This window comes from Buceros rhinoceros, unplaced genomic scaffold (genome assembly GCF_000710305.1).
Source record: "Buceros rhinoceros silvestris isolate BGI_N320 unplaced genomic scaffold, ASM71030v1 scaffold25159, whole genome shotgun sequence".
Taxonomy (NCBI): domain Eukaryota; kingdom Metazoa; phylum Chordata; class Aves; order Bucerotiformes; family Bucerotidae; genus Buceros; species Buceros rhinoceros.
Genome location: NW_010434156.1, coordinates 61637 through 74749, shown reverse-complemented (window position 1 = coordinate 74749; position 13113 = coordinate 61637). Strand labels below are relative to the sequence as shown.

The 13113-nt window shown below is 43.4% G+C and overlaps 1 protein-coding gene across 1 annotated transcript in view; it reads right to left on the bottom strand.

Moving 5' to 3' along the window:
• The window catches only part of CADPS (Ca++-dependent secretion activator), a gene marked incomplete at its 5' end in the record, with an annotated part of 116329 nt that overhangs the window by 51215 nt on the left and 52001 nt on the right, over positions 1 to 13113 (bottom strand). The window contains 3 exons of the mRNA XM_010144327.1: positions 789 to 945; positions 5340 to 5348; positions 6609 to 6715. Coding sequence (XP_010142629.1) covers positions 789 to 945; positions 5340 to 5348; positions 6609 to 6715 — 273 coding nt within the window. The remainder of the gene's footprint in view (positions 1 to 788; positions 946 to 5339; positions 5349 to 6608; positions 6716 to 13113) is intronic.

Sequence of the window (13113 nt, the reverse complement as noted above, 5' to 3'; positions counted from 1 at the left end):
CTTCTTACTCCAAACAGATAAACAGACAATGAATCTTCTTTTCCATTAATATCAAACTTACAAATACATTATTACTTCCTGCAAATAAAATGTAAGAAATACAGCACGGAAAACATTATGGTTTCTTCAGGAAGGAGAAACATTTCTTCTTTGATTACTCACTACCACGACACTGAAAATTGCTTTCTGAGGACGAGTGCCTGGCTGTTTTATGTGCTTGTAGAAAGCTAACTGGGGCCATGGTCCGGGACCTCACTGAAGGTGATGCCAATTCTGCCACCAGCTCCCCGGGGAGCAGTCGGACCAACTGGGGGAGTGCCAGATCCTCAGGGGTTTTGAAGGCACAGGCCCGCGTGCTTTGGCGAAAAGCCTTATTTCACAAAGCACTATTCTGCTGAACTACTCCTGCTTCCAGTCTTTTAAAGCAGGGACTGTTTTACTCCTTGTTAAATAAATGCAGTACACACATATAAAACAATATGCACATGTAATGACAGGGAGTATCTAATTCTCTCCTTGCTAGGCAGCCATTACCAGGAGACTTGAGAAGATGAAGCAAAATAAAAGTTCAACTTCTCACCTTCTACTGAGGCATTTGATTTAAGGAGTGTCTGTGTGCTTTTTTCTAGTGGAAATGGCACAAAACCGAGCTGATGCTAAAAGAGTATGTACCGTAAATCTCTACCCATCTCAGTCCTCCATCCTCAGTGCAGTATGGAGAGGCTGGAAGCATTAGCAGTAACCCCAGCTGCCCACTGAAAAAGAAATGATCAAAATACAATACATACAGTCACTACGGAGGGAATCGTTTAGAAGCTGAAAGAGCGGAAAGCTGTCCCAGGTGTCTGGGGGTTGCACCTCTAACGCAGCATCCATATCCACTGCGAACAGTGACAGGAAGGTCTCCGCGTGCTCAACCATTAAGTCTGACCACCAAGCAAAGGCCTTCAGAGTTGGTAGAAAAAGATAATAAAGAAGTATGTTAGTTCTCATAAAGAACAGGGAAAGATGTTAGGCCACGTATCTCCAAAAAAAAGTGCATCCCATGGCAACTCCCTTTATTGTAAAGAGAACAGTGCTTTCAAGTGCTGGCCTGCACAGACAGCGCTAATCACAGGAATTAGGCACTGCTACTTTAATACAAAGCTTTCCTGCAGAGGATCTGTTCAGAGCTCCACCGTAAAGGCATGCAGCTGTTACGCAGAGGAGAAGGTTTCGTCTGTTCAATTTACAATAAATGACTTCATTCATCTTTAAGTATACTGAGTATCAGGAAAAAAATCAACTAATTCTCAATCTAAAGTATAGAAATTTGGGAGTTTCTTCACTGTGCTTGTGGGTTTTTCTGCTGTACTTTCCAACAGTTTAAATTTTATTTGGATTCACCCTTTCTATTTGTCTCGAAAAACTAGACCCCTAAGACATTAAAATTGACACCACTCACACACTCTTTTAGAGATATTTCAAACATCACCAGTAAAAGATACTAACAGCACTGTTCGTTTTACATGGTTAGCTCTACACAGCTACAGAAACACTCTACCACCCTCACAGTGCTACTGATCAGGAAACCGATTACAAAGCTCTATTACCAACATGCCAAGATAAAAAAAAATATCTACGGCAAGCCTGTATTTTCGCAGAGGCAGAAAAAAATATATCTAAACTTGAAAACTAATAAATACCAGTGACGGAATTCATTCTCATGCACATGGGTCCTTAAAATCCACTGTACGGGCTCTCTGTCGTGACATTCACATCGTACATGGCTCAGATGTGAATGCTACGGACGCATGCATGCGTGTTTAGTAATCACTTCTGGCTGGGAACATGCAATGTGAAAAGTGCTCTCATTAGGACCATGTGCTGTCATTTGGAAGTGACAAGGAATTACTCAGGGACTCAAAGGATCGAAGAAGCTTTCCAGCACTTTGCAAGAAAAATAAACCTCTAGCATAGGCACAAGACTGGAGAAAACAGAAAAGGCCGGGAATAGATGAATCAGTTCGAAGATGAATTGCCAGTCAGGGAGGGGTATCTTTTGCAGGGTTTAGCAGACATGAACAGGCAGAACGGACTTTCATTTTCTGAGTTCAGTTTTGATTTGCTGACGAACTGCACCGATGTGCAGAGCACAGCTCCAGCTGCTGGTTCACTTGGCTGTGGAGAGGAAGCAGTGCCCCAAAACCAGGTTACTGCCATGGACCCCTTCGCTCCTTCCTGTTCTGCCAGTGATATTGGCAGCGGGTCTTTGGGACTATTTCCCCACAAATATAAAGCAGACTGACATTGCCCTGCTATTATTCCAGGAGTTGGTATAAAAGTGGTGTGAAGACACAGACAGGTTGGATGTGGCGCTGGTGTTACGTGCCCAGAGCACATCCAAGATGTAAAATAACCAAAATAACCAAATAACCCCCGTGCTAGTCTTAATATTGGCCCTGTCCTGTCACGGGGGGGAAGATGTGGATGAGGTGGGCTGTGCCATGAAGGCACGGCTTCAGTGCACCCAGAGGCAGGCTGGGCAAACGCTCTGCCTGGAGCAGCAACATCATCAGCTTACAGTGTCCTTGTGGTCACGGCATGGGGACAAGGCAGCTACATCGGGCTTCCTTTGTCTGCAAACTGCCTCCAGCCCCATGCGCCTGGGGGAAGCTGTCGGGCACTGCTGTAGCAAGACCTGCCCTGGAGTGCTCAGAAAGCTCAGGGGCAGCGGTGATGGTGACCTTGGGCACTTGCAGAGTCATTACTTTGGAAAAGCTGAAAGCAAGGTGAGGGCACCCAGAGGGCTGAGCACACATGGCAGCGCTCTTCAGCGCTTCTTCCCAAGTTCGGTGCTGGCGTCCAACCAAGCACACGGCCAGATGCCTGGGAGTGCCACACTGGGAGGCATCAAAACCCTGCAAAACCACACAGGAACTGAAAATATCAAGACCCAGGTGCGCTCCTGATGCCTACTCAAACCTTCTTCCCAAAGTGCAGGTGGGAAACGAGCTGATGCTGATCCATGGGGCTGCAGAGGGTCCCCTTAATATTTAGTAGTGCTTGTCTGTGGTTTTCAAGGAGGATGCCAGGGCTGTCCTTGCACTGATGGGGTTTCTCTGGCTGTGCCTCTGCCTGCCAAGAGCCTGCCATGCTGTCTCCTCATCAGATCCTGCCCACAGGTCTGTGGGCAAAGAGCCATTGCTTCAAAGGACCAACAGCATCCGGCATTTTGGTGGGAGGGAAAAGAGGGAAGGCCAAATAATATCTTCTGCAATAAATCCCAACAGAAAACGCTTTGGAGTCCTATAATAAAAACCTGCTTCCATGAAAAAAAGCAAACCTCCCCTAGTTTTAAGAGAAATTACGAAGAAAAGCATGTGATTAATTGTGGGGGGAAAAAAAATCTGCCCAAACTAGTCACAAGTTCCCTTTCACTGGAAAAGTAAAATTTTAGCTCTAACTTATGCCAGAATCATCAACCTCCTCCTCCCTGGCTTCGGTGAGCAGGACCTCCCCGCGGTGGAAGCAGTAACATCCTATTTTGAAAATACCATCCTTCAAGATGGTAGCATTTCATTTATTTACCATCTACTTACCTGATTTGCTCAAAACGCAACGTAAAGGGGAAAAAAAGTGTGCTTTCTAGCCAAACACACCTAGTATTGTATATTTTACACATGGATACACATGTATATATGTATGACCTCAAGGAGTTAAAATACATATATACATATACACATACGTATACATAGAGAGAGAAAACACAAGTTTAAAAATAGGTGAATGCCATCGGCTCCGGCATTTCTCATCAGTAATCCAGAGGAATGGAAAGGGAGCAAGGAGGCACCTGATGGGAGAGGTGGTGCAACGAGAGAGACCTCCTGCTCTCGCAGATTACAGAGGTAGGCACATGGTTTCTGCTGCATTTCAGCCTGCACTGGTTTGCTTCTCTATTATGGGAAGACAAACCCAACTGACTAGACATGGTATTTCTGTTGTAGTGTTTTTTCAATATTTTCCATGCTCTGAGTATTATTTTTTTGGCTTCTCATCAGTGATTCCGCCTGGAAGTCCATGTGGGGAAAAAAGGGGCATGTTTTAATTGCAAAACCTGGTGGTTTTCAGTAAATTAACACATTTCTTCAGTAAATGGTGCAATTTTACTTTTCTGCTGAACATCCAAAGTAGACCAGAGTCACACCTTGCAGGTCAAACTTTCTCCAGGTGAATGGGCAATATGTCATAAAAACTCTCATGTAGAACAATTCAAAGAAAAAAAGTGCAACACCTCAGCAATTCTCTTTGCATAGTAAGAGCACAATGTGACTACAAAGCATGACAAAAATCAGTGATAAACCACCCAGCCTTTTCTCTCTCTTCCTTTGGGTGCAATTCAAAGTGTGCAGAGAGCTGGCCAACTGCCTGTATGCTGCTGAAATGCCACAGCCACCCTCAGGACAGGCATTCAGTGACGTACCGGCAGTGTGCTGGGCTTCTGGAGAGAGATGCGTTTCACCCTTCCAGGTCACCGTTCGGAACAAGGGACTGGGATGCCTCCTATCCATGTTGGCATTAACCTTCTGTCTCTAATCAAAACCTTGTGACACAAAAGATGCTGGAGAATGGTTTTGAGTCTTCCTCTCGGAGAGGATCTCGGCTGCGTGGCTGGCTGAGTGTCATCAGCCCTGCTACTGCTTCCTTCGCAAGTCTACTATTTCCAAAATAATCTGCATTTTAAGGACAGCCCCTTCCCAGCTGGTTGTACCTCCAGCCTGTGCTGGTGATGACAGGAACAGAACACTCGTTATCCTCGGACAGGTTATGGAGGTTGTGCGCAGGTACAGTGCTCTCAAGCACCCCTTCGCTTTTGTAAAAATGACATTTATTTCACTCTTCGCCCCGTATATTCTCTCTCTACATATAAATACTGTATATCCAGTACAAGGCACATACAGACAAAACCAGAGGAAGACCACTACCATTCTAGGCACTCGAGTGGTACTTAGTCCATCTCCACCACAGTGTATAGAGGTTGGGTGAATGCAAAACGACAGAGGTAACAACAGGCTGAGGAGAGAGTCCAGGCAGGTAGGGTTGTGTTGGGATGTAACTGCAGCGCTCGTAAAATATACCCATTGCTACATGCATGGACCAGACTACTAATGCCACATTTACCCTCCTGTGTCAGGCTACCAGCTCCACAAGCAGCCGACTTGAAGTTGCTGTTACATTCCTCGGTCAAAGTTACGGAAGCGAGGGCAACCCGGGTAAAATCCCAGTAGGAAACATGGCACTGAGAGGGCATGCACGAAATATGACAGGAGTGACTCGTTTCATTCGGTTTAGTCACATACCTCTTTCCCCTGCCAGGATCATCCAAGATTGAATGAACAGTAGAAAAACAGGGAGGAAATTTAAATATGCAATCAGGCATTAGTTGGGTGTTGTGGATTGTTGTGTATTATCAAAAAGTTAAATTATATTGCAAATTTAATATACACTGGAATGATTTTTAGGTGATTGTGAAATTATTTATCAAATGCTCTTACGCAAAATATAGTGATTATATATATATATCTCTATCAACGGGAAGGAAAAGAGTAAATCGTGAACGAGTGTTACATTACCAACAGTCATAATCAATAACTGTTCACTCTGAATTTCAAAACGATGAACTTTTCAATATGTATTCAAGAGCACCAGATTTATAGCCTTCAGAGGGCTCAATCCTGCAAATACTTACACGGGTATGCAACATCACTTGCTCAGGCAGAAATATCCCGACGTGCTGTGAGCGGCACTACAGCCAGCAATGTCAGCTGCCTGTGGGGTCAAGTGTTTCCAGGATCAAGCCTCATGGTTTTCTGGTCTATATTTGACTATGACATGGTTTCAGTGGTTTTAAAACATGAATTTCTTTTTTTGTTAAAGTGCTTTGAAGAGTTCAGAGTAGTTGTATTAGGCTTTAGATAACCAAAGTAATGAGTACCAGAGCATAATTCATCCTACCCTCCGTGCCTAGGAACTGAGGTATTCTCAATAAGCCAGGGCGGAAGAGGCCAACAGGAAACCAGGTGAGTTAAGCATGTACCACAGGGGGCCAGGGAAACCCCTGGAAACAACCTGAACGCTCAGAAAGGGACAAAAAGGGAACTGTTTTGTTTTGTGGTGGTTTTCCTTGGTCCAGCTCTGGACAGCAGGAGCAGTAAGGTGCTGCAGGGACCCCGTTAATGCTGTCTGGAGGCACAAACACAGGACATTATTTGGAAATACAACCTTTCTGACAAGTGGACAGGCTTGCTCTTGTATGTAGTTGGCGGTGAATATATTTGGCCAGATTCGGCTCCTGCTGGCGCTGTATGAAAAGCTGCAGGCTGACGTAGAGGAGAGCAGCATTTAATTCCTCTTTAGCCCTCCCTCCCCTCTGCAAAACACCATCTTCCTGGACTGTGCTTTGCCTTCATCACACTCGAGCACCATTATTTAAGAATTCTTTTGGCTTTTGAAGAAGATAACCCAGAACCAGTCAGGAAGTCATCACACAAGTATACAAAGCTCCTAGCAAGCCCCCGGAGCCTGCCGAAGACCTGGGGGACACGACCTCGCGGGGCACCGCTGCTCACCTCCGCATGGTGTTCTTCGTTTTGCTGTAGGACTTCAATTACCAATTCTGCCAGACGTATTGTATCTTCTAACTTTTTAGCTGGTGTGACTAACCGGCCTACATTTTCTGTAGTACAAGAACTCGAGTTAAAAGGAAGGCAGAAAGAAAAGCTAGACGTACAGTAAGTTATTTTAGAGGTTTTTAAAAAAAATCCCATAATATTCTACAGCTTTAAAGATCTTTTCATGCATATGTTAAATGCTTATATAATTAGTACTGAGCAAACCAGAAAGCCACATTCATTATTATACTATGAAAATACAGTGCTCCAGCTCCAAATTTCACACCACTATCAGAGTTGTTCTGCTTTATGGTGAGATGGTGGCACTTCATCAGCTCAAATAAGAACATCACATTCCCTAAAGACAGCATCTGGCCACTAATATATGAATAATATATATCCTTCAATGTAGATGATGCCGTTATAGAAATCACGCCTGTATTATTTTAAAATTCTTTTAAGAAGATCAATTCAAACAAATCTGTCTGTACTTCTAATAAATTGTCAGACTCGAGCAATTTAAATGTCACCTGCTACTGAAAGCAAAAATTGCAGGTCTGCCTTGCTCCAGGATTTAACTCCACAAAGGTCAAGGAGTTACGCATGCTGGGGGGAGTGGAAAGTGGTAAATCCCACTAGACGTTCGTAGGTAAGATTTATATGGGAAAATAGATGCAACTTTACAGCAAAAACCCCGCAAACAAACCAAAGAGTTTAAATCCTGGAGCTTGGTGTTTAGCTTGCAGCATTTTCTGAAGACTTTGAAAAATAATCGCAGTATATTCTAGGTAATTTATATTATTAATAACATATTAAACATCTGAGGTGCTAACAATCTGGAACATTTAGAGTATTTCACTAGAAATAATACAGAGAAAAAGAAAATAATCACATTTTCATTGAATGACAGCTTCCGCAGAGCGGGCTGAGCACAGCCAAGGAGGTTTCTGTGAGCTGACACCAGGGCTCACTTCCCTGAGATCTGCAAAACCTCCCTGTGATGGTTGCCCTGAGGAGAAGCAGCGCAGGAGACCTGCTCCCCGGGGATCCACCTACACTGCAGCATGCCACTACATTAACTACCGACATGTCCCTCCAGTTAACAACCGGGTGCTAATCCTGGCTCTTGAGTGCAGCTAGGGTGAAGAACAGCATGGTGCTTCAGTAGCTACTGCAGCCAATTCATACCTCTGCACCAGTACATATTTTGGTCTTTCCATGACACCAAAGCTGAAGAATTCGTGAATGGGAGAAGTACCAAAACCCAAAAAGCCAAATCAATCTGAACTAGCAGTGTACAACAGCCTGTATGTCCTCAACACAGCAACACGCTAGCAGTGCGCGTGCACTGAAGCACCATTAGTAGCAACCACCCTGGGCTTTCCAGAGGAGCCCGGCTAAGCCAGCAGCTTGGGGTCGTGCTGACACATGAGGTGCTGCCTGGGCATCTCGCTCCGGCCTTTGGCAGGGGCTAGTGTTTTTTTCCAGTGTCCCTTCTTTATTGAAGGGACAGACTCAGATGGCACTGCTTTGCTCTGCTGGGTCATCTGGGGATAAATCTCTGCCTTGCCTAAGGCTTGGTGAGCCTTGAGGACTTAATTCTCCCCCTCAAAATCTTGCCTGCTCCTAGTTTTCCCTGAATAGCCATTTACAAAGAGCTGTTTACAAATTCCCCGTGAAAAGGAAGGCCATAACTTTCAGAACGCTCACATTTGGTGGTACATGAGGTGTACACGGGCTGGTTTTCAGAGGAGCTCAGCCACCTGGTCAGCTGAAAGTCTGGCACTGCAAGTGCTCTGCTTGGCTGAGACACGGAACATGGTAAAGCACCATGCAAACAAACCCTGCATTTTTGCCGATTTATGCCACAGATAGGGGCCTTGGGGATTTCTTCTCCAGTTTTCCTTTTGTTTCTTTCATCACAAGAAACAAACAAACGAACAAAAATCTAGGTCACCCTTAATACAATTTACTGGGCAAATACTGAAATTGGAGAACTGCTGGTTAACACCTCATTCCTTCTCCTATTCAGTCCAGCACCTCACTGGCGACAAGGAGTGGAAACCTCTTCCTTTTGCACAAGGAGTCCAAAGATACGTCCCTTAGTAAGCTCTGGTTGTTTCTGCACCTCTGAAGCCAAGGGGAAGCGTCTCCATTGATCAGAGCAGCATCAGGCTCATTCTCATTTGCAACACTGATCTGCTCTCAAATACAACTAAAAGACAAAAGTGTTAATAAGAACAACTGCTCAGAGATGCTGTCTTTAAAGAAAATATTGATGCTTATACAACTTTGGCAGCCAGCAGATGTCAATCTTAATTTTTTTTCTTCTTATTTTAAATATTTCCCTGGTTAAGTTACTATACATCAGAATATTCTGCTAAGATAGCTGGAGCACTGACAGTTACATGAAACGTATACGATATACTTATCAAACATTTCATCCAACATCATGTAAAGCTCATACATATTTATAGTTTTCATGCAAAATGTTATGCAACAACAATGTTATTTTGTGCTGACGTTGATATTTGAAAATGTTGCATATGTCAGACATTGCTAGACAAAAAAATGTGGACATTTTGAAATAAATGCTACCTCTAAATCTCTAAAACCTACCACATCGCGCTAGGTATTTTGTATAAAGCTGCACATGAGAACTAGCTTTCTACTGCTACACAAGCAACTGCTAGTCTAGAAAACCACTGAATAAAAGGAAGGAAGACTACTACAGTACTTGGCGGCTGTTTGGCCATGCCTTTGAGCATATGATTTATCACGTTAGTCTGCGTTTGAGGAGATGATGGTGGCCCAGCCGGTGGCTTAGGCTTGGACGGACGGGCTGCTTGTGCATGACAGAGAGAGAGACGCCAAAAGTAAAGAGACAAATGACTTCATCAACAGTGACAAAAAGATGGAAACTTCGAAAGGAACATAAGCAGAAATGAACAAATACAAATGGAGTAAGCTGCTGGGTTTTTGCTTATCAGTACTTGAAGGATTACACGGTAATGACACCATTTGACAACACATATTCTAGAAGTCAGCAGATTCGAACATTCTATGGTACTGTGCAATCAGAAAGCTAAAAATTCAGTGCAAGTATGAAACTGCACTTCATGCAGCCACGTGAGGAAATTGAAATAGGTTAATTCAGTTAAAACTCTGGAATTCAGAAAAGGTGAACTAAAAACCATGACTTTAAGTCAGCGACCCAATACTTAGGTACATTTAGCAATAGAATAATGAGCCACAGGAATTAATTGCTTTGCAATTATCAATTACACATTTCAGAATTAAACGTCACTGTTGGTTAAAGGGAGCTATAAAATATTCTTGTGCAATTTAAACATGTAAAAAAATCTGTCACTTAAAAATGTGTGGTTCCTGATCGTTTCCAGCTCATTTAATTATTTTCAACTTGGAATTCTAGTGGCTTTTATATTCTGGGTTGAATCATATATAAAAACTTGCCAGCTCTATCAAATATGTTACTTGCTATTCCAAATGTTAGAATACTGCAATCAGGACTTGACCCATCTGTCATATAGTTTACAATATCGGCATAGGAAAAATTCAAAGAAAATAGCCTTTCCTTTTAAATACACTCAGAGAATAAATTATATACTGTGAATATATTAACACAATAGTTTCTACTCCATTTAATAACAGTTTTCAGCAGCATTGTGACTATTTTTAATAATGCCATTTGCAAGGAATCTGGCATATTTTTCTGGACATTCTATTGCCAAAAGTCCTTGCCATTTTGCTTGCATTTTCCAGAGGGGAAAAAAAACACATAGGTTGGCTTGTGCAAAGTAGATTTCTGATTGCTTTTAATTCTCACAGAATTATAACACTTATCAAAGTATAATAAAGAATATTTGAGTAAACCGTTAGTCAAAGAGTATGAGTTCTGTTGGTTCCCCTCTCCACACACAGAGATAGATACACACACGTACATAAACACACCTACAACGCGCACGTGCGCGCACACACACACACACACGTATTTTTAGTCTTTTAAGCTGTGTAACGATTTAATTCAGACTCTCAGATCCAAGCTACTGGTTTCTGGCTGTTTTGTTGTTGTTTTCTGATAACAAGAAAACCAAATCTATTCATTCTTCTCTGGAGTCATCCTGATCCTTGGTCACTGTTTACCAAGGGTGGCTTTGTCCCCAGAAACAAACCTCTTTGCCTCAAGAGACAAAACCAGCTGCTTTTTGGGCATTGGCCTAATGACTTCTGCCCTAACTTAAAACATAAGCAAGAATTTAATTTGGCTACTCACTGATGGCTCCTGAGCTCAACATGTAGATGTAGGGAGAACATTTTACTGTCCATCGCTATGGAGAGCTGCTTGTGCCACAGTCCCCAGATGGGAAGGGACCATGAGCAGGGGGGACTGCACATCTCTCACCTGCATCTGGAAACCTCTCCACCCAGGAGAGTCCACTGGGCTCCAAAGTTGGGAGGGTCAGAGAGAGTGAGCTCCTCCTATAAGCATCAAAGCCAGGGGAAAATTGCATCCCAGGATTGCATCCCACTGCACCTCTCAGCGCTGCGACCCTCAGGCATTTCAATGTGATCCAACCCCTGCAACCCCAACAGCTACCCAGTGAAAGACAGATCTCAGACTTCACAAACATCTAGATCCCACAGTGTCTCGTGACTTGTGCAAGTGCTTTCTGTCCTAGCGGAAAGTCATTAACAGAGAAGGAAGAGGAGGAAAGCGGAAGAGATGCAGCAGCACTGGGACTTGATGGACCGCTAGCACAGTGCATACAACACAGCTTGGAGGAGGTTCCTGTGGTGCAGTTGTCAGCACAGTGCCCCAGGGTGGCCCTGGCTTCTCTGGGGGGCCCGTGAGAGATCCCCTGCAGCACCTCACCCCTGCTCCTGGCAACTCCCCACTGCTGCCAGCTCTCAAAAACAAGCTTCCACAAGGGATGAAAGCAGGTTAAGCAGCAAACTCTTGATGTACTTCTGATCTGGCCCAATCTGCACAAATATTCAGCTCTTTTGTTCACTTACATTTTTCAATGCATGATGACTGCAAAACCAGCTGGAGATGAAGGAGAGGAGAGGAGTTCTCTCCCCTCCTGGGGGCACTAAACACCTTGTGAGCCCCAACCCATGGTTTTCTTTGTTGCCTTTTTATTGCAAGAAAATGTAAAGGATTACAGTCTGGCTAATGAAAGTGATTAATCTCCTCTGTAAATTTAAATAGAAATGGGGCCATGACTGCAATGCCTCGTAAGGCACTGGAGTTTACGTGCTCCTCTGGGCTCATTTCTTGGAGATGATACATGAAGTCCCTTTCATGGGATGTCTCAGTTCCTGCTCGGAGCGAAGGAGATGAGTAAGGCTGGATGGATTTTACAGCACTTGCCAGCAATCAGCTGCAGCATGTGTGGCAGGTTTTGCTTCACTTTGGCTTTTCTTTCTTTCCTGTCTTTTTCCTCTCTAATCCCTTGCCACAGCCAGTTTAGCATCAGAAATGCTCTTGTAATTGTGGCTCACGTGTGCCAAATGGATAAGATTAAACACCTCCATCACCGAAATCAGAGGCAGAAGCAACTTCTTCCTACTAACAACCTGACGAAGTGCTTTCCTGGACAAACTTCTGCCCAAGGTTTCTATGCTTCTGCACAATACTAGCAAATAAAACACTTGCAGAAATTCAACTGCTTGGCAAATTCTGAGGTTGTGCTTGCAAGAAGCTTCAGCCTGCAGTGAGTATAACAGGTATATCGGAAAATCTGCACTACTTTGGGCATGTATATTGCATACAATTCATTGTGTGCAAATCTTTACGGATCAGAAGATTTTCTAACTATAGATTTCTCACTCAGCATCATGATTTCTGCTAGATGAGCTACTAACACATCAGCAACAGTGAGGATTAACTTGCAACTGGAGAAGAGTATTGTTGGCTTCTAATATTTTTTAAAAGCATAACCACTGACTCAATGATTTCCTTGTAATAATTAAAAATATATGACCCCTGCCAAAGGCTTTGGTATGCAAGTGTTATGTGTGTATTCATTTGTGAGCCAGTCATGAAAATGATAATAAAAGAGCTGCTGTTCTCAAGATAATTATAATGGACTTAGCCTGACAAAGAGGCAAAGCAGCCGTTTATAATAATCGTGAGATGAATTGCATGTATCTCAAAGGAATTTCAGAGATGATTTATTTTTTTCTTTCAAAATAAGAAGAAAAATTTACAGAAATGAGGTTTTTTCTACTCAGAAGGAGACTCTAATTCAGCTCTCAAAACTGGACATACTGAAAAGCGAACTGGTCTCCTGACTTCATGACGGTTATTCAGCCTAGTGAGGAATTTGTGTGTATCTCCATTCTATCTCATGCCTCAGGCAGCAAGTTGCTCTGCAGCTGGTAAAAGACTTGCAGAAAGATAACAGCACAATGCAGATCTTTGTGATTTTCGACACTC